This window comes from Doryrhamphus excisus, linkage group LG7, assembly GCF_037039965.1.
Source record: "Doryrhamphus excisus strain RoL-2023G ecotype Guam linkage group LG7, RoL_Dexc_Guam_v1.1, whole genome shotgun sequence".
Classification (NCBI taxonomy): Eukaryota; Metazoa; Chordata; class Actinopteri; order Syngnathiformes; family Syngnathidae; genus Doryrhamphus; species Doryrhamphus excisus.
Genome location: NC_136363.1, coordinates 19,195,080 through 19,222,193, shown reverse-complemented (window position 1 = coordinate 19,222,193; position 27,114 = coordinate 19,195,080). Strand labels below are relative to the sequence as shown.

Sequence of the window (27,114 nt, the reverse complement as noted above, 5' to 3'; positions counted from 1 at the left end):
GTTTATTTGGGTGGGGCTTATTTCATTCATTCATTCATTCATTTTATACCGCTTATCCTCACAAGGGTCATGGGGGTGCTGGAGCCTATCCCAGCTGTCTTTGGGCGAGAGGCGGGGTACACCCTGGACTGGTCGCCAGCCAATCACAGGGCACATATAAACAAACAACCATTCACACTCACATTCATACCTATGGACAATTTGGAGTCGCTAATTAACCTAGCATGTTTTTGGAATGTGGGAGGAAACCGGAGTGCTCGGAGAAGACCCACACAGAGATGGCCGAGGGTGGAATTGAACTGAGGTCTCCTAGCTGTGAGGCCTGTGCGCAAACCACATGAACATCGTGCAGCCAGAAAACTAACATTCATTCATTTTCTGCCGCTCGTCCACACAAGGGTCGCGGGGGGTGCTGGAGCCTATCCCAGCTGTCTTAGTACCCGGAAAAACCCGGAAAAAGCCCATGCATGCACGGGGAGAACATGCAAAATCCACACAGAAATGGCCGAGGGTGGAATTGAACTCGGGTCTCCTAGCTGTGAGGCCTGCGCACTAATCTACCATGTTAGCATGTTTTTGGAATGTGGGAGGAAACCGGAGTACCCGGAAAAAAATCCACGCATGCACGGGGAGAACATGCAAACTCCACACAGATAGCCAAGGGTGGAATCAAACTCGGGTCTCCTAGCTGTGAGGCCTGCGCACTAATCTACCATGTTAGCATGTTTTTGGAATGTGGGAGGAAACCGGAGCACTCGGAAAAAACCCACGCATGCACGGGGAGAACATGCAAAATCCACACAGAGATGGCCGAGCGTGGGATTGAACTCGGGTCTCCTAGTTGTGAGGTCTGTGTGCTAACCACTTGAGCACCGTGCAGCCTGGGGGCTTATTTCAGAAATACATTAAACACGTCCCATGAGGAGGGTCCTATACTGTCCACAGCCACTAGGGGGCATTTGCTGTAGTACTTCCATAAACATTTATTAGCTGCAGGAATATGACATTTCTAGTTTGTTTGGGTATGTATATAAATATTAAAATAAATAAAACTTCATATGAAGTCATTCCACAAATGGCTAACAGATTCCCATCGTGATAACGCTTGAGGAATTTTCCTTTTGGGTTTTTTTTTTTTCCTTCCAAAAGAGATGTTTGGCCCGCAATGAAAGCGGAATCTGACAGGAGAGTATACAGAGAATGAAAAGACAAACAATAAAGTTCTAGCTGTGTTTCTACGGCAAACTAGAGCTCGGACAACCAGCGAGGGATAAAAAAACAGCGGATTTCTTTCTCATGAACGTAAATCACGGCGCTCCAAATTCTTTTGCTGCACCCAATTTTGAGGTCTGCGCTGCCTTCAGGTACAGACAAAGGATAGCAATCACTCATTTTATGGCGTGGCTGCAGAGCGTCAACACCACAGGCGGCCATCTTGGCTCCTAACTCTTGCATGAAGTTAAAAACAGAAGAAAGCTTTTACAAATATGTTTTCTTCTTGAAAAACCTCTCTCTTTGATTCCCAGTTTTTTTTTTTAATGACCAATAAAACATTCCTATAATAGCTTCACAAAAATCTTTTTAGAGTCGGTAATTGGAGAATCAAAAGTGATGGATGCAAATGAGTACAAATGGGAAACAGTTTATAATAAATACATGTTATAGCGCGCAGACCTCACAACTAGGAGACCAGGGTTCGATTCCACCCTCGGTCATCTCTGTGTGGAGTTTGCATGTTCTCCCCGTGCATGCGTGGGTTTTCTCCTGGTACTCCGGTTTCCTCCCACATTCCAAAAAAACATGCTAGGTTACTTAGCGACTCCAAATTGTCCATAGGTATGAATGTGAGTGTGAATGGTTGTTTGTCTATATGTGCCCTGTGATTGGCTGGTGACCAGTCCAGTGTGAACCCCGCCTCTCGCCCGAAGACGGCTGGGATAGGCTCCCTCCCACATTTCAAAGACATGCTAGGTTGCTAACATGCTAATTAGCAACTCCAAATTGTCCATAGGTATGAATGTGAGTGTGAATGGTTGTTTGTCTATATGTACTATTTGTCTATATATGTATATTTATATACTTTTCTTATAACTTTATATCTTCTTTAAGGTACATTTTAATGTTTTTTTCAGCATGACATTATACTCTGACAAAAATGTCATTTTAATAAATAATAAATATTTAAGACAAAATGTTTTTTATTTTATTTTCTTAAAGTCGGAATATTATGAAAAACAAAAAAAAGCTGTACTATTTACAAACTGAATTTATAATATTAAATAATGACAAATTAAATATAAAGTCTAAATGTGATCGGCTGCACGGCGACCGAGTGAGTGGTTAGCACGCAGGCCTCACAGCTAGGAGACCTGAGTTCAATTCCAACCACTGAGTTTGCATGTTCTCCCCGTGCATGCGTGGGTTTTCTCCTGGTACTCCGGTTTCCTCCCACATTCCAAAAACATGCTAGGTTAATTAGCGACTCCAAATTGTCCATAGGTATGAATGTGAGTGTGAATGGTTGTTTGTCTATATGTGCCCTGTGATTGGCTGGCGACCAGTCCAGGGTGTACCCCGCCTCTCGCCCGAAGACAGCTGGGACAGGCTCTAGCACCCCCCGTGACCCTCATGAGGAAAAGCGCTAGAAAATGAATGAATATAATTAGGGATGATTATTAAATAAAACCAGATAAAATAAAAACCATAATCTTACCAAGAAAGGTACGACATCATCATACAGCAACACAACAGTGGACGCTTTGTTTGGCCGCAACAGTCAGCGATAAAGCAAACATATAAACTACGCACTTCATACATCCAGTGGATAAACAGCCAACAAACAATCCTGTGATAGCATTCATCCTCCTGTGGGAATTGTTAAAACAACCCATGTGTGTGTGTGTGTACTGATAAGCAGCCAGCACGAAAGCCGAGAAGGAAACAAACAAAGTGTGAACCCCAAACAAAGCAAGCAGTGCGGGCACATGACGGCATGGCGTCATGGCGTTTATCTCGGACTGGCATCGATTGGAAGAAGTCATGCCCGCACTCGCAAGGGGTTCCAAACCCCCAAAAATGGGTTTAAAAAAAAAGGTGATCACTGTGTACCTGGCACATCGGGAGCAGATATTCAGCGTCACTTTGGCCTGAGGTTCAGGGTGATAAGAGCTGCGTCCCTGACTGAACTTACAACCGGATGGTGCCAAGCCGGTCACGCCTTCCATCCTCAGGTCATCCAGGTCCTCTGGATAAGATGGAAAAGAGGGAAAACATGAGAAAGTGTTAGCTTGTAGTTTGGGTGTCATCTTCTCTTTAACACAATGGGTTTCAACCATTGATCAATGAGAGAGGCTCAATTATTTGAAGGATCTGCATTCATAAATAGTTAGCTTCTTGCAAATAATTCATCTATAACAGTGAGGGCTGCGGCCCTGGTGGGCAATGAGAGGTCATTAAAATTATGATTCATTTTTGCAAATATTATTTTTTTATTCATTATTTTTATTGTAAAATATTTATGGCACTATTAAAAAATATATTTATAGGCCTAACTAATAACCTTGTTGTTGACCTGTCACAATATTTTAGGAACCTGATACAGTTTATGATTGGAACGTAGCTTGCTGGTCATAATGCCAGTCTTGAATGCAGTTATGAAAAGTATGAGAATTAATTCTGTTTTGTGTGTACATCACAGATTAAAAGTTTGGGTTTCCTTTATCCCCCTGCTTTCATTTCAATCCAGAATAATAATTATTATTATTATTATTATTAATAATAATATTAATTAACAATAATTAATTCTAATAATTATGGTTATTATTATTATTAATTTAATAATAATAATAATTAAGTATTATATTAATTAAGTATTATATCATCTCATATGAAATACAACAAGATAATAACAATAAAAATAATTATTGAAATGATGAAAATGATTATTTTCTAATAATAAATAATAATAACAACAACAATAATAACAAAATTAATGATTTTTTATTAATTATTATTATAATAATAAATAATATATATAATATTATTATAATATAATAATATTATAATAATAAAATTAATTATTATAATAATAAGTCTGATTAACATAACAATAATTATTATTAATTATAATGTAATTCATTATTAATAATAATTATAATTTATTATTAGTAACAATTATTATCATAATAATGATTATTGTTGCTGTTATTTATTATTAACATAATTATTTATTTGTTATTAACATAATTATTGCTATTGACATAATTATAATTAACATAATTCTAATTAACATAATTATAATAATAATTATTATTATTATAAATATTAATAAGTGCTCTGAGAACGCTATGTACTGTTTTTTTGTACATTTTTTATATTTTCAAGCGGGCCCTAAGTTTGGGAACCCCTGATCTTTAAGAATGTAGTCCATGCTACATTGGCTGCTTCCTTCACAGCAGGACAAGCTGGAGGAGGCGGAGCCAAAGAAATTGGGTAGTTAACCGTTCATGGGAACTTTCAACACCACCACCACCATCATTTTCATCATCTCTTTTGAACCTTTTCTTTGGCCGTGAACAAACACAGTGTGCCAGATTGTCGCCATGTAAATGCCCCCCCCCCCAAAAAAGGCACATGAAATACAGAAAAACAAACAGCGTACGGCAGCTTGAGTCTTTTGTCAGCGAGACAAAAGAGTGAAAGGGAAGAGCGGGCCGATGTCTGATTCTCCAGAGGTCATCGGGTGCATGTCCTACCCTGACATCTCATATGAAATACAACACTGCGTCCCAGCTGACTGCTCTTTTTATTTACAGATAAGCAATTTCAGACGGTGACAGACAACATGAGGATTTTGCTGTCTATACAAGAAGTGATTTACGCCCGAGGGGGTGTCGTAAAACATTTGTTTTTACACGCACACCCGCTATTATGATAGCCTAGTCTGATCACATAACTAAAACGTATCCTTACTTGTATGAAAATAACCATTGACTTTAGTTGGCACGTTTTTTCTTCTGAGATATTTTGGAGCTTGAGGTGGAAGACTGGGTGTGCAAAGTGCAGCGCGGGGGCCATTTATTGGCCTGTTGAATAATCTAAAAATAGAAAAAGAAAACAAAAAAAAACACGGCAATAGCAATAATGGAAAATTCAGCAGTTATTTTACAAGAATAAAGTCAAAATATTAAGGAATGGAATTTTATGAGAAAAACATCATCATATTGTAAAGATAAATAGCGCCATTTTGGTAGCAGGAAGTTGAAATATGAAAGAAAAATATGTAATACTATGTGAAACAAATTCAATAACTAATAAAATTTTTATTTTTGAAATATTAGGTTCCAGAAAAAAATGTTACAAATCACAATATTATGGGAAAAAAGTAGCAATTTTATGTGAATAAACTCATAATATTATGAAGAAAAATATTAGTAATTAGCATAAAGTTGAGATATTAAAAATATGTTATTTGTCATAATTTGAAGAATAAAAAAAAACTGATTAAGGTTGGCTAAAAGATTGTAATATTTTGGGAATAAAGTCAAAATATTACAGGAATAAAGTCAAAATATTAACAATAAAAAATTCATGAGAATCATTCTAGAAGAACATTGATATTTTTTTTGTGGCCTATCCATTCTTGGTTTTATTGAATGCAGATCAGCTGTAAATAATAATAATAATAAAAATAATAATAATGTAAATAAACTAGTGTTATTTATGGAGTGCTGGTTTTCTTTGTATTTTACATTTAATACAGAGCAGTTATTATACTGTGACATTAAGCGAGTGTTGTATGCCATATGTTTTTTGGGCACACACGACGGTGCCCCATGAATTCCGCCTAGCAACAGAGAGCTGTTGCTCTAAGCTGCTGCATCTGCTGAGCGCTTACATTCATTTCGATTTGAGACGTTTTATGATGATTAATAAGTGGCGGCCATGACACCATCCGGCTAGACACAACGGACAAAGGGGACGGCATCCATGCGTGTTCCCTGTGTCGACCCATGAGCAAATAAATGTAACAGAGAAGCAAGGGAGGGGGTGGCGGGGTTAAAAGAAATGGAAACTATTCCAGCCATGCGGCGACAACAAAAGGCCCGAGCATGGAGGAATTCTGCGCTGCCATCACTCAGCAAAGCCAGGAAGGAGCAGGATAGGAAGATAAAGCCCCCCCTTCTCTTCTTCCCTGACTGGAAGTTTCCATGTAATTCCATGTTGTTGAGACAGCAGGAGCCTGACGTGCAGAAAACGTAATTAGCTTTCGCAAATAACTTAATGCACACCTTCTATGAAGATGCGTTGACAGACACGGAGGGAGTTAGCATTAAGGCCATTTTGTCTCACTTATAGGAAATCATTGAGCATATAAGTTAACACAGGCTGCTAATTAAAGCCCCCCCTGCCTTCACAAGTGGTACATACATTACACTTCAGTTGCCCTCACACATACAAGCAACATTTGCGTTTCATTACGCCCGCAGCACACAGCCGCCGCCACTCACTCAGACGCGTACTTTGATGTGAGTCGGCGTGGCGGAGACACATTTGTTTGGCTTTGCAATAAAAACAATATCCCGACATACAGTACATTACATAATTATGTCTCTGGGCCTTTTAAATGGCAAACCCACCGCCAACCGCACGCTAACATACAGTCACACATGGGGGGGCCCCCCGAAAGACACGGTTCTAATCCCGCACCCAGTCTGCCGCTGTGATGGGAATCAGATGGCGATGTACATCACAGCGAGAGAGATTATGGAAAGTTTGATAGAAGTCGGTGAAAACCTTTTAAATGGATCTAACCACACAGAAAGGGTTTGACATCACAGGGAATTAGTCATCGCACTTGGGTCAAGTGACACAAGCGCTTTTGGCCTTTTGGGAATTCATAATTTGAAAAAAAAAAAACTTTTTTTTTTAAGGAGCAGGGCTACAGTGCATTGATGTTTTGTGGTAGGAGCGAGGCTGCCCTCTACTGGTCAAAAAGAGACATGCATGAGCTTGAAGTAACTGCATACAGTAAGCCTTTTTTGTACTTTTTTCACTACTATTTTCATTCATTAATTAATTTTCTAACACTTATCGTCACGAGGGTGGCAGGGGGTGCTGGAGCCTATCCTGTCTTCGGGCGAGAGGCGGGTCGCCAGCCAATCACAGGGCACATATAGACACACAACCATTCACACTCACATTTATACCTATGGACAATTTGGAGTCGCTAATTAACCTAGCATGTTTTTGGAATGTGGGAGGAAACCGGAGTCCCACGGGAAGAACATGCAAACTCCACACAGAGATGGCCGAGGGTGGAATTGAACCTGGGTCTCCTAGCTTTGAGGTCTGCATGCAAACCACACGTCCGCCATGCAGCCCATTTAAATTATTAGTTGGCATAAAATGCATTACAAATAAAAATATTATTCACAAGGGTCCCGTGAGTATGCTAAAATAAGTAACTTTAAAAAGGATGGTATTAAATGTATATTAAAATGATGCAACATTTGATAATATTAGTAGTAGTACTACTATTATTAACAATAAAAATACAGTCGCCCCTTGGAATACCACGCTTAAATTATCGCTCCCTGGCAATATCACGTTTTGCGGTAGTCTGTAGTCCACCATTAGTACAAATCAGTATTGAAATACACGTGGTATGTAGTATTCGAGCCACTGGGCGGCAGTAATGACACAAAACATTCAAACATTATCTTACATTACCTTACCTTAACACCGCATGAGGTCAGCTATGGCATGTCTGACATGACAGAATGGCGGAAAAAAAGTTCTCCTCCTATTTTGTGTGGAAGTGGTAGGTTTTTTACATCTTTATAATATATTTGAGTTAGCCTGAAACGGTGACTGTCCCGAGTCCCCGCAGCATAAGAGTTGCACAATGTGTTAAAAACAATAAATAATAGGAGGGTAAAGGTGACTATAGGTGTGTTATTTCATGTCTACAGGACTCTAAGAATGTTATAAACTGAGGAAAAAGGGCTGCATCGAGAAAAATCTAAGGAAAGGGGCCACTTTTACATTTTTTTAACAATTATTATTATTATTATTATTATTATTATTATACACATGTACTAGATATGCAAATAAGTTTTTGAATATTAAAAAAAATCTCAGCCTTTTCTCAGCGTATTGTAAATTTTTCTCTTTTTTCTTCTTGTATTTTTTCTCATAATATTATGACTTTACATTTTCACTTTATTATACATTTTTTCCAAACCTAATTTCTTGTTTGTTTCTCATATTGTAACTTTTTTCTTACTACTTTCTACTATTTTTTTCTCTTAATATTATAACTTCACTGTTAATATTTAATCTTATTTTATTTGTACAAAATTACTGCTCTTTTTCTATTTTACTGTTTTTTGTTTTCTTGTTTTATCCTATTTTTACAATAAAAAAAACAGGCACCAGCCGTAAAAGGCTCCCGGACCGTACTTTGGACAACCCAGGTCTAAATCTCCAGTTTTATTATCATGCGTACATTAAACACTGTTGTGCAGAGCCTACTATTAGAGACTAGCATGCATCTTACCACAATGTTTCCATTGACCACTATCAGTAAGAAGCGCCTATCTGGCATCTTCCAAGCAGTGAGAAGCTCAGGCTGGCCAGCATGTTCAGCCCCAGCAGCCTTTCTGGGGCCTACAGGTAATTGCTTCCAGTAAGACCACAGCAATTTGCCCCTCGATTAACAGATCCATCTGCACCGCAGAAACTTTTACGGGTGTCAAATTGGGCGCAGTTAAGATTTTTTTTTTTTTTTTACTAGGGACATTCCGTTCACCGTCAACCCGACAATGAAATCCATCAGAGGGCTTTTAAAACTTGAGTGAAAGATTTAACGCTAGAGAAACTACCAACACCACACCAGTCGTCTCTCTTTGCACCGCAATGATATGAACTCTTGTTGTTTGATTACAGTTTCCACGGTAACCAACGTTGAGCTTTGATGTGTGTTTCTGTTAACTGGTGATAGCAACTTTTAAATTAATTTAAAAACAAATATTATGATTCCTGACTCTTTTAATGCAATTATTTTAATATGTTAAAATATTTATTACAATATATTTAATTACAATATTATTTTATTTTTATTACAATATTTATTTATTAATTCTACAATTATCAAAAACTATTATTATAATTATATATTATTTAATTATTTCTTATTAATTCTAATAATTATAATTATAATAATAGATAAGTGCGAAATTTGATTATTAGTTACTTAAAAAATACGTATATATATATATTTTTTTTTAATTCATTTAAATAAGATCCCTTCAAGAAAATATTTTATTTAGTATTTATTAATATTATATTTTGATTTTTTTTAATTTTATTTTATATACATAAATAAAATAACTATTTGTTTACTCTATATTATTTCAAAAGCTGTCTTATTATTATTTCATTGTATTGACATACAATAAATAAAAATAGATGTATTATATTACACAGAGAGTGTATAATATAATGGACACTCTATGCAACTGCAATGCCACTTTGACGTCACTAGAGGGCAGCCTATGCAAATGCTTTGAAATCAGTGCTTGTCCAGCAAGATTCTGCAAAAGAGTACATGTACCAATTACATGCAGTAGTGACATGTTTAAATACTGGCATAGGAATAAAAAAAAGCTCCAATGCCAGCACACATGCTACCCTCAATCAATCCATACATCGCTAGGGTGCAGAACCACTGACCATGCACGCTCCTGCTGCATTCAAAAGCATAGGAGCGAAGAGAGCATCAATCTCTCCTTCAGGGATCAATAGAGTATCACAAGTATCGCCCTCCCCTGTCGGGGGGCCATCAGTCATCGGTGGCACACATTCGGTTGCGGACCTTCTTTCTAAATGAGGCCTGCAAATCCTCCAGTGGCTTTCCTGCCACACGCAGCGTACCGGATACACTTTAATCAAGTTGACGGTCCTGAGAGTGGCGGTCAATCGGGAAAAAGGGACTCCCGAAGGTTGGTAAATGGAGAGTGGAGACAATTTTCACTACAGAAGCGCTGAGTACAAATATGGAGAACGCAACCGCCAATCGACATCAAAATGAGAGAAGGTGCTGCATGAAAGTGAAATCACCCAAAAGCTCCATCGCCTCGTCCTCGTACTCCATCTCCTCCTCGGTGATAGAAGGCGTGGGACTGTGCATGTGCAGCGAATCAAAGGAGTCCTGAGACAACATGGCGGCCAGGAGCTTCTTGTGATGCTGCTGCTGCTCTTTTAGCCCTTTGCTCTTGCCCTTCATCTTTAGGCTGCGGGGAGATCGAAAGACAAAAAAAAAGCTACTTTCATACATGCTATAAGGCAGGGGAGCACCACAAAGCTATGTACCATGACTACTCACATTGTTACAAACATTCATTACATTCATTGATTTTCTACCGATTCTCCTCACGAGGGTCGCGGAGGGTGCTGGAGCCTATCCCAACTGTCTTCGGGTGAGAGGTGGGGTACACCCTGGACTGGTCGCCAGCCAATCACAGGGCACATATAGACAAACAACCATTCACACTCACATTCATACCTATGGACAATATGGAGTCGCCAATGAGCATGTTAGCAACCTAGCATGTTTTTTGAATGTGGGAGGGAGCCTATCCCAGTCGTCTTCAGGCGAGACGCGGGGTACACCCTGGACTGGTCGCCAGCCAATCACAGGGCACATTATAGACAAACAACCATTCACACTCACATTCATACCTATGGACAATTTGGACAATTAACCTAGCATGTTTTTGGAATGTGGGAGAAAACCGGAGTACCCGAAGAAAACCCACGCATGCACGGGGAGAACATGCAAACTCCACACAGAGATGGCCGAGAGTGGAATCGAACTCGGGTCTCCGAACTGTGAGGCCTGATTCAAGTACCCGATTCACTTCAGTGAGTGACTCATAAGAAAAAAAATTAATATTAAAAAAAAAATTAGAATATCAAGTAAAACTTGTGTTACCTGTGAGGTCTGCGCGCTAGCCACTCAACCACCGTACCGCTCCATTCATTAAAGTGACGCATTATATCAGTCTTGGACTGTTTTTAATTAAATGCAATTTAGCAGGGAGAATAAATCAAATGATTGTATCTTTATTCCAGGTGAATTATCTCCATATTTTTTTAATCTAATATAAAAATAGACATACCGTACATACACAATCAAAGAGGCTGACTTGTGCGTTCGCTCTTTATTAGAGAAATCAATTTCCAGATCCCTCCAGCTGAGGATGAGGATTATAAGCGGAAGGATATTAACTTTATCTCAGCTAATGATTCTTCGGAGAGAATATTAGAAACACCAAACTACCGCCCCGATAATAAACGTACAAAATGAATCATTATTATCAATATGAAGGTGCAATTCCTGATACAGTTCTTGAATGTGGTATCGCCTCTGTCGGGCTGCTAAGCAAAGTGATTTCTCTGCATCACCCTCTCTCCCATTACACAGGAAGCTAATGAGATTAGCAGTGTGTGTATGTCAGCTCAGGCTTCCACATGATTTATGGTTTCATAGCCATATCTTCCTCTAATTAGTCACATCAGGTGCTCTTGTACAAATGCTCGCTCTCTAACACACACACACATATATAGGTCGTTTAGGAGGCAAATATTTAGCAGCAAAAAGCCTTGAGAGAGGTCGAGGAATGACACGGTTAACTTGGAAATGTTTAGATAACAAGCCGTCACGGTTCTTTCTTTCAGCCCGGAGCGACGCAGAAAATGAAATGATACTGGTTGTAATTTAGAATTAGCTGGACGAGGCGGCGTGGTGAGCATGTTGGATGGAGCCTTTGAAAATGTGATTATCCGAGTCATTCAGAGCCTCGGGGGGGCAGTCGGGGTCACACTTGAAAGTCTACTTTAAAGAGCTGACAATAGTTTTAGGAACTTTTGATGACACTTCTGAGTCATACATTTAAATATCATCAGATGTTTTGGTTGATCTAATACAGTCTGTCGCAAAAAAGTGGGGCGGGCCCCCCCTGGAGGGGTGAGGGGAACTGTCAGACAGTGCTCTCCATTTTGTTGCATTTGTGCGTAATTGAGAACCACTGAGCTGCATCAGTTTGTTGGGGATATGATTGATATTTTGACGATTATTTCACATATTTATCAAACTTTTAACATTATTAGAGCCCTGTTGACATGAACTAACACCCCAATAATCACAGCAGGGACACAACAGAGGGCGGACACTAGCATAGCAAGCTACTGAGCTAATGAGTTAGCCTCTACAGTTACTTTTTTGAAACATTAAAGTACTTTAAGCCGAGTGGAGAAGGATAAAAACAGCCACAAACTACCACTTCCACACTGAATGAGAGGAGAACATTCATTCATTCATTCATTTTCTACCCCTTTTCCTCACAAGGGGTGCTGGAGCCTATCCCAGCTGTCTTTGGGCGGGGTACACCCTGGACTGGTCGCCAGCCAATCACAGGGCACATATAGACAAACAACCATTCACACTCACATTCATACCTATGGACAATTTGGAGTCGCTAATTAACCTAGCATGTTTTTGGAATGTGGGAGGAAACCCACGCATGCACAGGGAGAACATGCAAACTCCACACGGAGATGGCCGAGGGTGGAATTGAAACCTGGTCTCCTAGCTGTGAGGTCTGCGTGCTAACCACTCGACTGCTGTGCCGCCAAATTCCAATTCAATTCAATTGAATTTTGCTATTTATTATTATTCAATATTGTTATCGATTATGTCAGATGGTTAAAAGTGGCGCTTTAGTATATTTGGCAATGGTAGAGCAACTATACTTCAGTAGAATTGTTGCTTTTGTGTCTTGTGGTATACATTGTGCTGGTCTACTCCACATTGGACAGTGAGAAAGTGTCTTACAAGTGGATGCAGCGTTTACTGCCAACCTGTTAATGGGAAGGCCGTCTCCGCTCCAACAGATGTCGTTTTTGCTGCGAGGGACGGGCGGGTGCAGCATCTCGGCGGCCAACGGGTCCGAGTCCTCATCTGCGCGGCCGATCCACTCCCCTACCACTCGGGGGCGCAGCACGGAGTTGAAGCCTCCCAGGTTCTAAAATAGTGTTAGACGGAGGTTAAATGCAGATGTTAAGACATGATGCCGTGTTGCGTTGCTTCGGTAGGTACCTGGTCCAGGTCATCCGAGACGGCGATACCTACAAGAACGTTAGACAATACTTTAAAAGGGGAAGCATCAGATAGAAAAATCCAACAATGTTGTAGAGATTAGCGGCTAAATCCTCCATGGAATCTGCTTTACTGTGACATTTCCTGCTGCTGATGCTGCTTCGCTGGCACGCGTCAAGCTGAATTAAAAGACGCTCACTGCGAGAAAGGCTCTCCAGGGCGCGGCCCAGTTTCTTGCTCTCCAGCAAAATGTGGTTGAGCTCGTCAAAGTCGCGGCTGTCCCTCCAGTCCCAGGACGGACACTGAGGCACTGAGGGAAAAAACAGAGGTTAAATGTGCATCTTTAAAAACTGGATACCAGACACAAGCGAGGTAAACAATGTCTGGCGTCGTCTTTGATTGGCACGCCAAAGAGGAGCAAGGAAGTGACCCATATATGGTGATGTACTGACATCCTGCCCGTGTCCTCTAGCAGTGTTACTCAGCCTCTAAACGATCTCCATTATATAAGCTGCTGGATCTATTAAAAGAACCAGCAGTCTTCTTCTTCTATAGGAAAAAAAGGATTAGATGCACTTTCTTCATATGTCACATTTCAATTGAAACGAACACAAGCACCGATGCCAACACAACAGCCTGCTTGTCTTTTTAAGTCCCGGCCAGTGATGAAGGCCAGCTTTTTCTAGGTTATGTTTGGTTCCAGTTTGTAGCCACATGACTCCAAAAAACTAAAAAAAGTTAGTAGCGCAAAAAGCCAAAGAAGAAGTGATAAAGAAAAGGCATTTTTCATAACCACACATGTGTTCTGTCGGCGATGTAGTGACGCAGAAAACCGGTGATTGCTTCACTTTTCCATTTTTCATGAGCGCCGCGCACCAAAACACCTATCGTATGTATTTTTAATGCCGTTTGACTTCAAGCGCAGCTCGTACATGCCGCTAAAATGCACCTCCATGTGTCTCCACATCCATTGCTCTGATTCTTATACTCTTTTTTTTTTTTTAATCCGCTTCCCTCCTCGCAACACTTGTTTCCTGTCTGTGATACCGAGCGATGCACTGACCTCGGTCTGAAATAGACTTCATGTTAAATTATTAAAATGCGTGCTACTTGCTCCACATTTGACCCAACCTCATGGTCTCCAGCGTTTTCACTCACTGCTGCATCGTCGCAGCATCAAGACGCACCCGCAGTGTCAGATGATCTGCAGTAACACCGCATTTTTACAGCAAATGTTCACCTTAATGTGTTTAGCATTGGGATTTATGTTATTTATAAAATAATTTTATAATATATTGACTTTTTATTACAAAAAAAACTTTATTAGGGGGTTTCTCAGATGTCAATTGTGGCCTGTGGAATGTTGGTCCGCGCCTCTTCAATGGCTGTGCAAAGTTGCTGGATATCGTTTATATTTTTGTTGAAAGTATGTACATAGGCTGCACGGCGGTCGAGTGGTTAGCGCGCAGACCTCACAGCTAGGAGACCCGAGTTCTATCCCACCCTCGGCCATCTCTGTGTGGAGTTTGCATGTTCTCCCCGTGCATGCGTGGGTTTTCTCCGGGTACTCCCGGGTTTCCTTCCACATTCCAAAAACATGCTAGGTTAATTGTCGACTCCAAATTGTCCATAGGTATGAATGTGAGTGTGAATGGTTGTTTGTCTATATGTGCCCTGTGATTGGCTGGCTGGCGACCAGTCCAGGGTGTGCCCCGCCTCTCGCCCAAAGACAGCTGGGATAGGCTCCAGCACCCCCCGCGACCCTCGTGAGGAAAAGCGGTAGAAAATGAATGAATGAATGAATGAATGAATTAATTAATTAATTAATTACATTTAAATCCATCAATACATTAATCAATAAATTAATAGATGGACCTCCCTGTCCTTGGATACTTCATCCAGGTCCTCTAAGCGAATCTCAAGGCATTCTCAGGCCAGTTGAGAGACATAGTCTCTCCAGCCTGTCCTGGGTCTTCCCCACGGTAATGGATAACTTAATGTAGGGAACATAATATCATTAAACATCATAAAATATTCTCTTTTTCATCTGTTCTACTGTACGTGTTTAGGCAGCAGAGCCGGTTGCTCATTAACTGGAAGGTCGGTGGTTCAATCACTTCAGCTACAGTGCTGCCCACACTTGTGTATAAATACGAATGATTGCTCAGTGGTGGTCGGAGAGGCCGCAAGGAACGAAATGGCAACCACGCTTCTGTTAAGAATACCCCGGAACAGTTGTGGCTACAAATGTAAATCATCACCAACACCAGTGTGTGACTGAGCAGCGAATAAATGAGTTCAATGAGTTCAAAGCGCTACATAAAATAGAATCCAATATTAGCCGGTGAATGTATATAAGAGTGATACAAAACTATGTCAATGAAATATTAAAATAGGAAACAAAAAACACATCATAAAAGAACGACAGGGCGCAAGGCTGCACTTGACAATAAAGTACTCTGTGACTAATTTCAATTCCAGATAATCACATAAAATTAAAACAGGGGATTAAGCCCAGCAGTGCATGTGACAGCGATACAAGCCATATAATTAGTACTGCAGCTATTTTTCAAGGAGTATATTAGTCTAAAATGAGATTTGAACTTACAGGACTTGGATTCTGGTGATGGCGGCGACAGACTCGACACGGCCAAGTCGCTTTTGGACTTCTTGGGTTTCTTAGAGTGAATCTTCCACGGTTTCTCGCAATGGCGCGGCTCCCTTCCTGTGTTTTTGCTTTCTTTTGAAGACGCAAAAAAAACAAAACAAAAAAAAAACTAAGTTACACAATCCAAACATTGCAATGATAACGTATACATGTCATGTGTTGCACACCAACCCGGGGAGCTCTGAGCCCAAAGCGCCGCAGAACCCGACAGAGCTCTGTGCATCTTTCCTGGACTGTCCTGTTTGGTCTGCAGGTGATCAATGAGGAAAGGAATCGGATGGTCGGGAGTCTCGCTTATCAGTCTGGTCATCAACTCCTACGATAAAACAGAGAGTCAGCGTTAAAAGCTAAGAAACAATACCGAAAACGCTGCTTTTGAGTCAGTATATATGGCTTAAAAGTAACAGCTTTTTCATTATGGCTGTAATAACTCCGGAGCGGCTGCCTTGAAGATGAATTCAGGGTGTCAGACACTGTGGTGTAAAGCCAAGCTGAATTTCTCTGGCTGCGGTAAGAAATTGCGGTAAGGTCACAAAATATGTCAGCATGGACCAAATACAGTATACTGCAAAAAGTGAACCCATGGTAGTACCTGCGATGACTGCAGATAAAATAGCTACTGTATAAATAAAACATATAGAGTGCAATGAATAAGGTATGAATCAAGTTAGCAGAGCATTGGGACACTGAAAGCAAAATGATGCAAATTAATTTTAATTTGGAATCAAATCTACCACATGAACTTAATTATTCAATAAAACTAATCATGTTTGTAAGCATGTGATGCCTTCAGGAAGTCTAGGAAATCAGAAAAGTCAGATGTCTGACAAGGAAAAGCATTCATTAATTTTCTATCACTTATCCTCACGAGGTTCGCGGGGGGTGCTGGAGCCTATTCCAGCTGTCTTCAGGCGAGAGGCGGGGTACACCCTGGACTGGTTTACAAGTGTCTATAATTGTACATTATTAGAGCCTTCTACACATGAAATAACACCCCTATAGTCACATTTACATTCTTATTACCCATTAAATTAAGAGTAAATAAGCTGTAACAGTAGGGATTATTGTGAGGTGCTTGTTCTGGCAATTGAGTCTGGTGCTTGTGTGTCATTACTGACACCTGATGACCAGTAGTCATCATTGTAGTATCATGACAGCGTCCTTAAATGGGTTTTCCCAATGCCTTATATTTGTAGTTCAATTCATTCATTCATTTTCTACCGCTTATCCTCACGAGGGTCGGGGTGAGGGTGCTGGAGCCTATCCCAGCTGTCTTCAGGCAAAAGGCGGGGTACACCCTAGACTGGTCGCCAGCCAATCACAGGGCACATATAGGGAGATATGATTGGAGATATGATTGATATTTTTATGATTATTTCACATATTTATCCAACTTTTAACATTATTCGAACCCTGTTGACATGAACTAACACCCCAATAATCACAACAGGGGGCGGACACTAGTATAGCAAGCTACTGAGCTAATGAGTTAGCCTCTCCAGTTACTTTTTCGGAACATTAAAGTATTTTAAACGGAGTGGAGAAGGATAAAAACAGCCACAAACTACCACTTCCACACTGAATGAGAGGAGAACATTCATTCATTCATTTTCTACCGCTTTTCCTCACGAGGGTCACGGCGGGTGCTGGAGTCTATCCCAGCTGTCTTCGGGCGAGAGGCGGGGTATACACCCAGGACTGGTGGCCAGCCAATCACAGGGCACATATAGACAAACAACCATTCACACTCACATTCATACCTATGGACAATTTGGAGTCGCTAATTAACCTAGCATGTTTTTGGAATGTGCGAGTACCCGGAGAAAACCCATGCAAACTCCACACAGAATTGAACTTGGGTCTCCTAGCTGTGAGGCCTGCATGTTAACCACTTTAACACCGAAAAGCAATGGAAATAAAATTGATTCTAGCCCCTATTTCAAGCGGCTGCCTCCAAGATGGAAGGAATGCCCCCCTTACACAGTGATGCGAGGAGGAGTGGTTAAAAACAGCAAAGACCTCCTCATCTGCATGCTGCCCACGTCTGTACTGTAAAAAAAAATAAGAAAAAAAAGGAAGCCGCGTGCCAGAATACACTGATTGTGTGCCCAAGTGAGCGAGTGCACCCCTTCACGTCCTTCACCATCTACTGTGAGACCAATAGAATACAATACGCATGTCACTTCCTGTGACGATGACATGCTTTGACTAACATGAAGAGGATCAATACTAGAATGTATCTTCACTTACGGAGCAGCCATCAGTTTCCAGATGTGTGCTTTACCACCCTGAGGCTACAACGGACACTTTTTGGCCATGGAGGCCGTAATTGAATATCTGTCTGCCAGCCAAGTGACATTGGAAGCCTCCCCCACGGGGACGGAGACTCTCAATGACATCGTGACCCACCACATGGCCGCCTCGTAAGCCGGCAATGAGGTGGGAAAAAAAAAAAACTAGACAAGGGTGTGAATCCGTTACATCACCTCACAGAAGTGGAGCTAAACAACCTGGAATGCTGTGAACTCGGAATTTCGCCCAATTATTACAGAAAAATACGTCGGAATTGGTAGTGTAGTGGTTCATATCGCCGACTGGTGATGTAGCGGTCCGCATAGTCAACTTTCATGCAGTTAGGATGGATTAAAATTGGCACTTGAATGACTCTACCTTTAGCATTTCTAGCATAGCGGTTCACTTGTCTTTCCTGCATCACCCCCCCCCCACCCTGTAAAAGAAATGTCTGCATGTATGATTGATTTCTATTCTTGTCACGACTGCACAAAGTCTAGAGCAATAAAACGCAGACATGCTCTCATCATGACTCGCCCTTGTGTGGGAGAATGAATGCAGCTTCCAAAACAACTATCTACTCGCAGCCCCCCCCCCCGCCATTACTATACAGACTATTTACCTGCTGTTTGTCATTGCAGCGGGGCAATTAAGGGGCGGCAACGATTCGTTTCATCGGTACTGGGTGATAGATGCTTGTCACGGCGGCCATTTTTAATCTGAGCGGTCCCCTTGTGAAGATGTTTTCAAGAAAATGTGATGACTAGAGTGCAGAAACAGAAACAATGTTCTTTTAAATGTCAAATATTCATTATTAATTCATCTAAAACTAATAATAATTGTTACATCTTTACCCTGGAAGTGATTATCACTTCATAAGAAAGCATAAGTCATAATAAATGTAAACAAACACATCTGCATAGTTAAAGAATATAGGTCAATGCTTGTGTTGAGGTCATTTGTAAAAGTATTAGCATGCAGCCGCCGTCCTCTCTGGCTGTTTCCCTACAAATCATCTCCTCCTGTCGCACTGGTAGCCTTCCTCAGATTAGACCTAGCTCTCTTCCCTAGCTCCAGCCTTGCTCTAAATTCTCCCATGATGCATCTGGGCTGTGTGCTCAGCTGCCTGGACTGTTTGTAATGACTCCTTAACACTACTGTGAGAGCAACACCTTAAAAAAGTATGTCTCATCACAATTTGTGGGACTAAGTATGGCTGAAAAGTAGCAATTAATCGAAAGCAATGCTGGGAAATAGTAAAGTTTAAAGTGTCAATATAGGTATAATTATGTATTACGTTGGTTTCGAATTATACCAAAACACGCAGTATCACCAAGCCCTCTTGTTAAAGTATCATGTTATAACACCCTGAAGCTTTACTACGTTCACAAATTACATTTCATTTACTTCGTTTATTACAGTATAACGTACTTGACGAATTTCCCTCCAAAACATGTATGCATGCTAGCTAGTTGCTAATTAGCACTGGCACCTGGCAACTGTGGCACGGCTAGCTCAGTTGCTAAGAACCTTAATAAAACATTTTAATTGGATACACTCTAGTTTAAATAACGTATCATAACCATTTAATGATATAGATATTAACAATGTTTATCTACGAATATTAAAAAGTGTAAAACCCACCGCTGTGTGTATGATATTATCGGATTCGGTACAGCCTTCAAGGCGAAAAAGGGTCCTCGGCGGACATAGCTGTTAGTTGACCATGCTATTGCCTGATTATAATTCAATATATCGAACGGAGATTACAGAAAATGTTTTTGTTTATATTTCATATGTATGGCATATATATCTTGACCTCTTGCTGAGGACAACTACAATAACAAAACCACAAACATATCCGCCATTACTTTATAGCTTTGCAAAAATTGTCCGTGTACGTTCTTGAATGATACTTAAAATAAAATAACAATATCCAGCAGATATTTTGAAGAAAATGCTAATCAGGCCTGAAAAGAAATCATTCTACAACCTAACGCAGGGACACTGGCTGATCATTTCCACTTTACTGCTAATTGGCATCGTTTGTCTTCTCACCTACAACAAGATAAACACATGCACATGCTGCCTATTTGCTACATAAAGCACACCGACTCAAAAAATGTCAAAAACAGTAAATAACACAAACCAAAACCTGGAGAACCAAATACAATTAACTTCTAAGACATGCCTGCTGGTGTCAATATCACTAGCATATCATAAAACGTCCTTATTATGCATATGATAAAAATTCACATTTGAAACAGCGCCCCTATTGGCTGCAGATAAGTAGTGCACTTCATTTTGCCTATATTGCAATTATGGTTGACAAAATGAATGAGCAACTTCATGACATTTAGCAGGAATATCAACGATAAAAGGTGGACGATGAAGATGAAGAGAGGGGGGAAAATTGGGTTGTGTGTGTGTGTGTAATGACTACACATAAATACACATCAGGTGTGTGTGTGTCTGTCCATGGTGCTGAAAAACACCCTCCCTCTCCTCTTACATCTGCTTAGCATGCGTTTCCTGTGGTGTGTATTTTGTGTTGTGCTGCTACCATGCTAAAAGCAAAGTGTCACGTCAGCACTTTGCGTCATGTGATGATGGCTTCTCACAAACACACACACACACAGCTGCACCTTTCGTGTCACCATGATGGAGCGGTTTGCCTCGCTTTTAATAAATCAAAACACACACACACAAGTTTAAAAAAAAAAAAAAGCGTAAATCAAGTCACCAACACTCAGATAGTCCCTAGAGCAACACACACACAGAGGTGGAAACACTAGAGGGGGATCCCTGGTCCTGTTTGTGTGTGTGGATTTTTAAGAACTAATTGATTAATAATCAATCAATCAATAGATTTATTTATGTGAGGCACTTAAATGGCAAAATTAGGACATTTAGATTAATTTAGATGAATTAATATTAAGAAATACATTAATATTTCATCATGTCAACAGTGAAGTGACTAAAAATATAATAAATATTATATATATTATTATAATAAAGTTTTCAAACATATCTATTGAGGTGCACCTGCATATATAAGGCATAAGGTGTATATGTATATATATATGATTAATTTAGATGAATTAATATTAAGAAATACTGCTAATATTTCATTATGTCAACAGTGAAGTGTCTAAAAATATAATAAATATTATATATAAAAGTTTGCAAACATATTTATTGAGGTGCACCTGCATATATAAGGCATAAAGGTGTATATATGTATATATGCACATGCATACATATAGGCTGCACTGTACATTATTTTAATGTAAATGTAGATTTTTTATAAATTTTTTATATTGTTTATGAAGTTCCATGTACCTGAAATACATGCATTACTGTGGAATTTGACACTACTTAAATGCTTTTGAGCAAGGCATCAAACTGCTAGACGCCTCCACTGCAATACAATGCATGGATAAATGTTTTTTTTTCCCAATTAGTTGTTGACATGACATTACGGTAATTACCACAAGCATTTAAATTGACTGTGGAGTCTCGTAAGAAGTTACCCACCTCAAATAAAGGTCCGATTTTGTTCTTTTCCAGGTACGACTGAATCCTTGACTGTTGCGGAGACGCCATGGAGAAAGTGATGAGGGGTGTGAGGAGGGCGGTTGCCCCCCCTCTCTTAAGAGCTTTCAGCGGGATGAGATCGTCCAGTGAGCCGCTGTCCTTCGTCCTTCAGCCCGCTTCACATGTTGACAAAAAAAAAAAAAAAAAAAAAAAACACACTACCACCACCGTCCTTCCCCGACTCACATTAGACCCGCTGCCCGGGGAAGGCTGCGAGCAGCCGGGCACATGGTGGTGGACAGTCGGTCCGGGACCATCTTCATCCGGCTGGCTCGTTTTGCTTGCTTCCGTAAGAGTGGAGCTCAACAGCGGTGCAGGTTCTAAGTCTTCCCGCCCCCCCCCCCCTCCCTCCACTCTGAATGCATGCGTGGATGGACGGTGCCCCTCCCTCTCTTGTAATGCATCCACTCACTGCAGCTCCACTCATTAAGAAAGACTCCGCCATTACTGTCTAATTGCTTATTAATATTCAACATTATATAAGTCACAAATGAATTGATCCAATATAATACGTTTATTCCCATTCTAATAGTACGAATGGCCACTCATTGGCCGATATGTATTTTAATATGCATTTTCCAAGTAAACCAACTATGTTTATGTGTATTTTTTATACCCTATCAGAGCTTATTGACGCTGTTGTTAGTTTGCATAGTAGTGACTTACCATTTACAGTACTACATGGAACACAAGAAGAAACCTGAGTAATGTAAAAAAAAAAAAAATTACCACATTTCTACATGTTAATACTGAAATACTATTGGACACGATACAAAATAAATGTGAAATATGTACAATAAACATTTGAAGCAAAGCATATTATGATTATGAAATACTAAGAGAAATAAACGTCAGCCAATAATACACAATAAAAAATGAGATTCAACAAAACACAGTATTAAAGTAAAGTATTAAAAATACTACAATTCTATTTACACTTGAGGTCCCAACTCTGGGACATATTCATATACAGTATATATATATTTATGTATAAAATACTTCTTCATGAATACTAAAAAAGGAGAAGACTCCTGTTCTTCTGCGTGGTAGTCCTGGTGGCAATGCATTATGGGTCACCATCAGGGGGCGGGGGCTGGCACAGCTTGTACAACCTGAGATAAAAAAATATCGGAGTGTTTTGTTATTGTTATTAGTTATGGTTAGTAGTTGCTCCCCCTAGTGACAAAGCTGGTACATTACAGGAATGTTAAATGAGAAGTGAATAGAGGTTGGGGGGGGGGGGGGGGGGTTGGAGTATCCAGATTTTTCATGGCTCGGTTCTACCTCCAGGAGTGATGTCACACTTTTTGGCACGGAACATTCCAAACCGCTAGCCCGATGCTGACAAAGCAAATGTGACTTTCTGCATCTACATTTGGCTGCGTTTACGTCGGACCCCTTCCTCGCCGGGGTACACGTCAACTCCTGATCAACACGAGCGGGTCCTTCTCGGAGGCAGGGACACAGATCACGCCGCGACCTAATTGTGTTTGTCAATTTCTCTAAGAGGTTCAAAAAGGGCCGTCTGTCACACACACACACACACACACACACACACACACACACTATATGAACTGTATATGAAACGGACAAAAAATGCTGAGTCCCTCTAATGGAGCCATTTGGCACAACAAATTAAGACGGACAGCATTTGTTACGACTGTGTGCTTACAAGACTCGGAGAAAAGCCTTGTTAGCAAAGAGCCGAGTAAGCTAGCTGTGTTAAAAATAAATACAATTCGATAAAATATAAAAAAAAATACATAAGAAAATCATTTAAATAAATATACTTAATACTGTAGTGCCCAGTACGTTCTGTTCATTCGAGAAGGCAACAAGGCTGGTGGGCAACCACATGGTTGCTGATTCAATCCCCAACCTTGCTGATTTATACATTGTAACATTCAGTCAGCATTTTTGCTTTCCGACATTTCAAATTTCTCAATTTTCCGGAGAAATTAAAATCATTTTACATGACTAACATTGGACTTTGTCTTCCCTGTCCCATGGTTGTTGGTTCGATCCTCGGTCCTTGTGTAGTCGTTTAGCCTATTTATACATTTCACCTTCTAAGATGCAGCATCTTCCATCCCAATAGTTGCTGGTTCGATCCACAATCCTCGTGTAATCTTGTGAAAAATTGTTTTCATTTTTCATTACTGTAACATTCCACTTATTCTACGGGGTGACTTCCATCTCAATGGTTGCTGGTACGATCCTCCATCCTTGTGTAGTCTTTCAAAAAATTGTTTTCATTTTTCATTACTGTAACATTCCACTTATTCTACAGGGTGACTTCCATCTCAATGGTTGCTGGTTCGATCCTCTATCCTTGTGTAGTCTTTCAAAAAATTGTTTTCATTTTTCATTACTGTAACATTCCACTTATTCTACAGGGTGACTTCCATCTCAATGGTTGCTGGTTCGATCCTCTATCCTTGTGTAATCGTTCAGAAAATAGTTTTCATTACTGTAACATTCCACTTATTCTACAGGGTGACTTCCAACCCAATGGTTGCTGGTTCGATCCTCTATCCTTGTGTAATCTTTCAAAAAATTGTTTCATTTTTCATTACTGTAACATTTCACTTATTCTACAGGGTGACTTCCATCCCAATGGTGGCTGATTCGATCCTCTATCCGAGTGTAACCTTTCCAAAAAATAGTTTCCTTTCATCATTACGGTAATATTCCACTTATTCTACAGGGTGACTTCAAACACAGTGGTTGCTGGTTCGATCCCCTATCCTTGTGTAATCTTTCAAAAAATAGTTTCCATTTTTCATTACTGTAACATTCCACTTATTCTACAGGGTGACTTCCATCCCAATGGTGGCTGATTCGATCCTCTATCCGAGTGTAACCTTTCCAAAAAATAGTTTCCTTTCATCATTACGGTAATATTCCACTTATTCTACAGGGTGACTTCAAACCCAGTGGTTGCTGGTTCGATCCTCTATCCTTGTGTAATCTTTAAAAAAATTGTTTCATTTTTCATTACTGTAACATTTCACTTATTCTACAGGGTGACTTCCATCTCAATGGTTGCTGGTTCGATTCTCTATCCTTGTGTAATCGGTCAGAAAATAGTTTTCATTACTGTAACATTCCACTTATTCTACAGGGTGACTTCCAACCCAATGGTTGCTGGTTCGATCCTCTATCCTTGTGTAATCTTTCAAAAAATTGTTTAATTTTTCATTACTGTAACATTTCACTTATTCTACAGGGTGACTTCCATCCCAATGGTGGCTGATTCGATCCTCTATCCGAGTGTAACCTTTCCAAAAAATAGTTTCCTTTCATCATTACGGTAATATTCCACTTATTCTACAGGGTGACTTCAAACCCAGTGGTTGCTGGTTCGATCCCCTATCCTTGTGTAATCTTTCAAAAAATAGTTTCCATTTTTCATTACTGTAACATTCCACTTATTCTACAGGGTGACTTCCATCCCAATGGTGGCTGATTCGATCCTCTATCCGAGTGTAACCTTTCCAAAAAATAGTTTCCTTTCATCATTACGGTAATATTCCACTTATTCTACAGGGTGACTTCAAACCCAGTGGTTGCTGGTTCGATCCTCTATCCTTGTGTAATCTTTAAAAAAATTGTTTCATTTTTCATTACTGTAACATTTCACTTATTCTACAGGGTGACTTCCATCTCAATGGTTGCTGGTTCGATTCTCTATCCTTGTGTAATCGGTCAGAAAATAGTTTTCATTACTGTAACATTCCACTTATTCTACAGGGTGACTTCCAACCCAATGGTTGCTGGTTCGATCCTCTATCCTTGTGTAATCTTTCAAAAAATTGTTTAATTTTTCATTACTGTAACATTTCACTTATTCTACAGGGTGACTTCCATCCCAATGGTGGCTGATTCGATCCTCTATCCGAGTGTAACCTTTCCAAAAAATAGTTTCCTTTCATCATTACGGTAATATTCCACTTATTCTACAGGGTGACTTCAAACCCAGTGGTTGCTGGTTCGATCCCCTATCCTTGTGTAATCTTTCAAAAAATAGTTTCCATTTTTCATTACTGTAATATTCCACTTATTCTACAGGGTGACTTCCATCCCAATGGTTGCTGGTTCGATCCTCTATCCTTGTATAATCTTTTTTAAAAATAGTTTCATTTTTCATTACTGTAACATTCCAGTTACTCTACAGGGTGACTTCCAACCCAATGGTTGCTGGTTCAATCCTCTATCCTTGTGTAATCTTTCAAAAAATTGTTTCAGTTTTCATTACTGTAACATTTCACTTATTCTACAGGGTGACTTCCATCCCAATGGTGGCTGATTCGATCCTCTATCCGAGTGTAACCTTTCCAAAAAATAGTTTCCTTTCATCATTACAGTAATATTCCACTTATTCTACAGGGTGACTTCAAATCCAGTGGTTGCTGGTTCGATCCCCTATCCTTGTGTAATCTTTCAAAAAATAGTTTCCATTTTTCATTACTGTAATATTCCACTTATTCTACAGGGTGACTTCAAACCCAGTGGTTGCTGGTTCGATCCCCTATCCTTGTGTAATCTTTCAAAAAATAGTTTCCATTTTTCATTACTGTAACATTCCACTTTTTCTACAGGGTGACTTCCAACCCAGTGGTTGCTGGTTCGATCCTCTGTCCTTGTGTAATCCTTCAACATATTATTACATTTCACCAATAATTCTTAATTTTTACATTTCAAATTCCGACATTTTTTTGTTTGCCAACAACTCCCACATTTATAAAAACCACTTCAAACCATGACAACATCAGGACATGTAGACCAGAGGTGTGAAAAAATGTGACCTGGGAGATATTATTATTAACCTGTGACACATTGCAGAAACTAAATGAAAAAAAATGTAAAAACTACAGAAACAATTGAAAAAAAGAGTAAAAACTGCAATGTTGATGCTAATAGTTTGTTACCACACCGTCTGTAGATGTAATGTAACGTTACCTTGGCACAGAGGACGGCGTCCGATCCCTCACTCCCAGATTCTTAGCAGAATTCTGAACTCTGGCACCCTAAAAGAGAAACACAGGAAGATGGTTGGAAAGAAGCTACTGTAGAAATAAACGTCACAGAGGGAAAATAAGCCAGAGTAAGCAGCAAAAGAACTTTTATGCCCTCTGAATATTGCACACAAAGTAATATGAGCGCAATATAAAACGAAAAAAAAAAAAAAAAGATGATTCAGCTGTTGCTCGAAAATAAGATCTCTATTGCTTGCTATTAAGTCACGCGGAACTCTGCAGATTTTCCCAGTTCTTAAGTCGTAAAGGTTACAAAAATGCGTCCTTATGGTCGTCTTGCAAACTGCGATAGAGCACATCCACAGTAAATAGTCTTTACTGGGGGGGGCTATAAAATGGAGTTTGTATGATGAATG

At 39.9% G+C, this 27,114-nt stretch overlaps 2 protein-coding genes across 8 annotated transcripts in view; both read right to left on the bottom strand.

Moving 5' to 3' along the window:
* lg7h8orf34 (linkage group 7 C8orf34 homolog) overlaps window positions 1-22,043 on the bottom strand; it is a 44,276-nt gene extending 22,233 nt beyond the window's left edge. For 2 of the 4 annotated variants that reach the window (XR_009120491.2, XM_058059686.2), the window contains exons 1-8: window positions 21,660-22,043; window positions 16,002-16,146; window positions 15,771-15,902; window positions 13,362-13,472; window positions 13,163-13,191; window positions 12,925-13,088; window positions 10,123-10,295; window positions 3,109-3,244 (exon numbers count right to left, since the gene is read on the bottom strand). Coding sequence is in view for 3 of the 4 variants with exons in the window: in XM_058059686.2 (XP_057915669.2) it covers window positions 3,109-3,244; window positions 10,123-10,295; window positions 12,925-13,088; window positions 13,163-13,191; window positions 13,362-13,472; window positions 15,771-15,902; window positions 16,002-16,146; window positions 21,660-21,728 (959 nt within the window). In the remaining variant the exon portion in view is untranslated. Of the gene's footprint in view, window positions 1-3,108; window positions 3,245-10,122; window positions 10,296-12,924; window positions 13,089-13,162; window positions 13,192-13,361; window positions 13,473-15,770; window positions 15,903-16,001; window positions 16,147-18,744; window positions 18,886-19,766; window positions 19,852-21,659 lie in introns of those variants that run through there. The other 2 variants (XM_078792339.1, XM_078792341.1) reach the window with 2 other exon arrangements.
* Window positions 22,044-22,127: 84 nt separating this feature from the next.
* The window catches only part of prex2 (phosphatidylinositol-3,4,5-trisphosphate-dependent Rac exchange factor 2), a 100,038-nt gene continuing 95,051 nt past the window's right edge, over window positions 22,128-27,114 (bottom strand). For 3 of the 4 annotated variants that reach the window (XM_058059625.2, XM_058059630.2, XM_058059629.2), the window contains 2 exons: window positions 26,682-26,749; window positions 22,130-22,831 (listed from right to left, as the gene is read on the bottom strand). In XM_058059625.2, the coding sequence (XP_057915608.2) occupies window positions 22,786-22,831; window positions 26,682-26,749 (114 nt within the window). In that variant the 3' untranslated portion in view covers window positions 22,130-22,785. Of the gene's footprint in view, window positions 22,832-26,681; window positions 26,750-27,114 lie in introns of all 4 variants that reach the window. The other variant, XM_058059628.2, reaches the window with a different exon arrangement.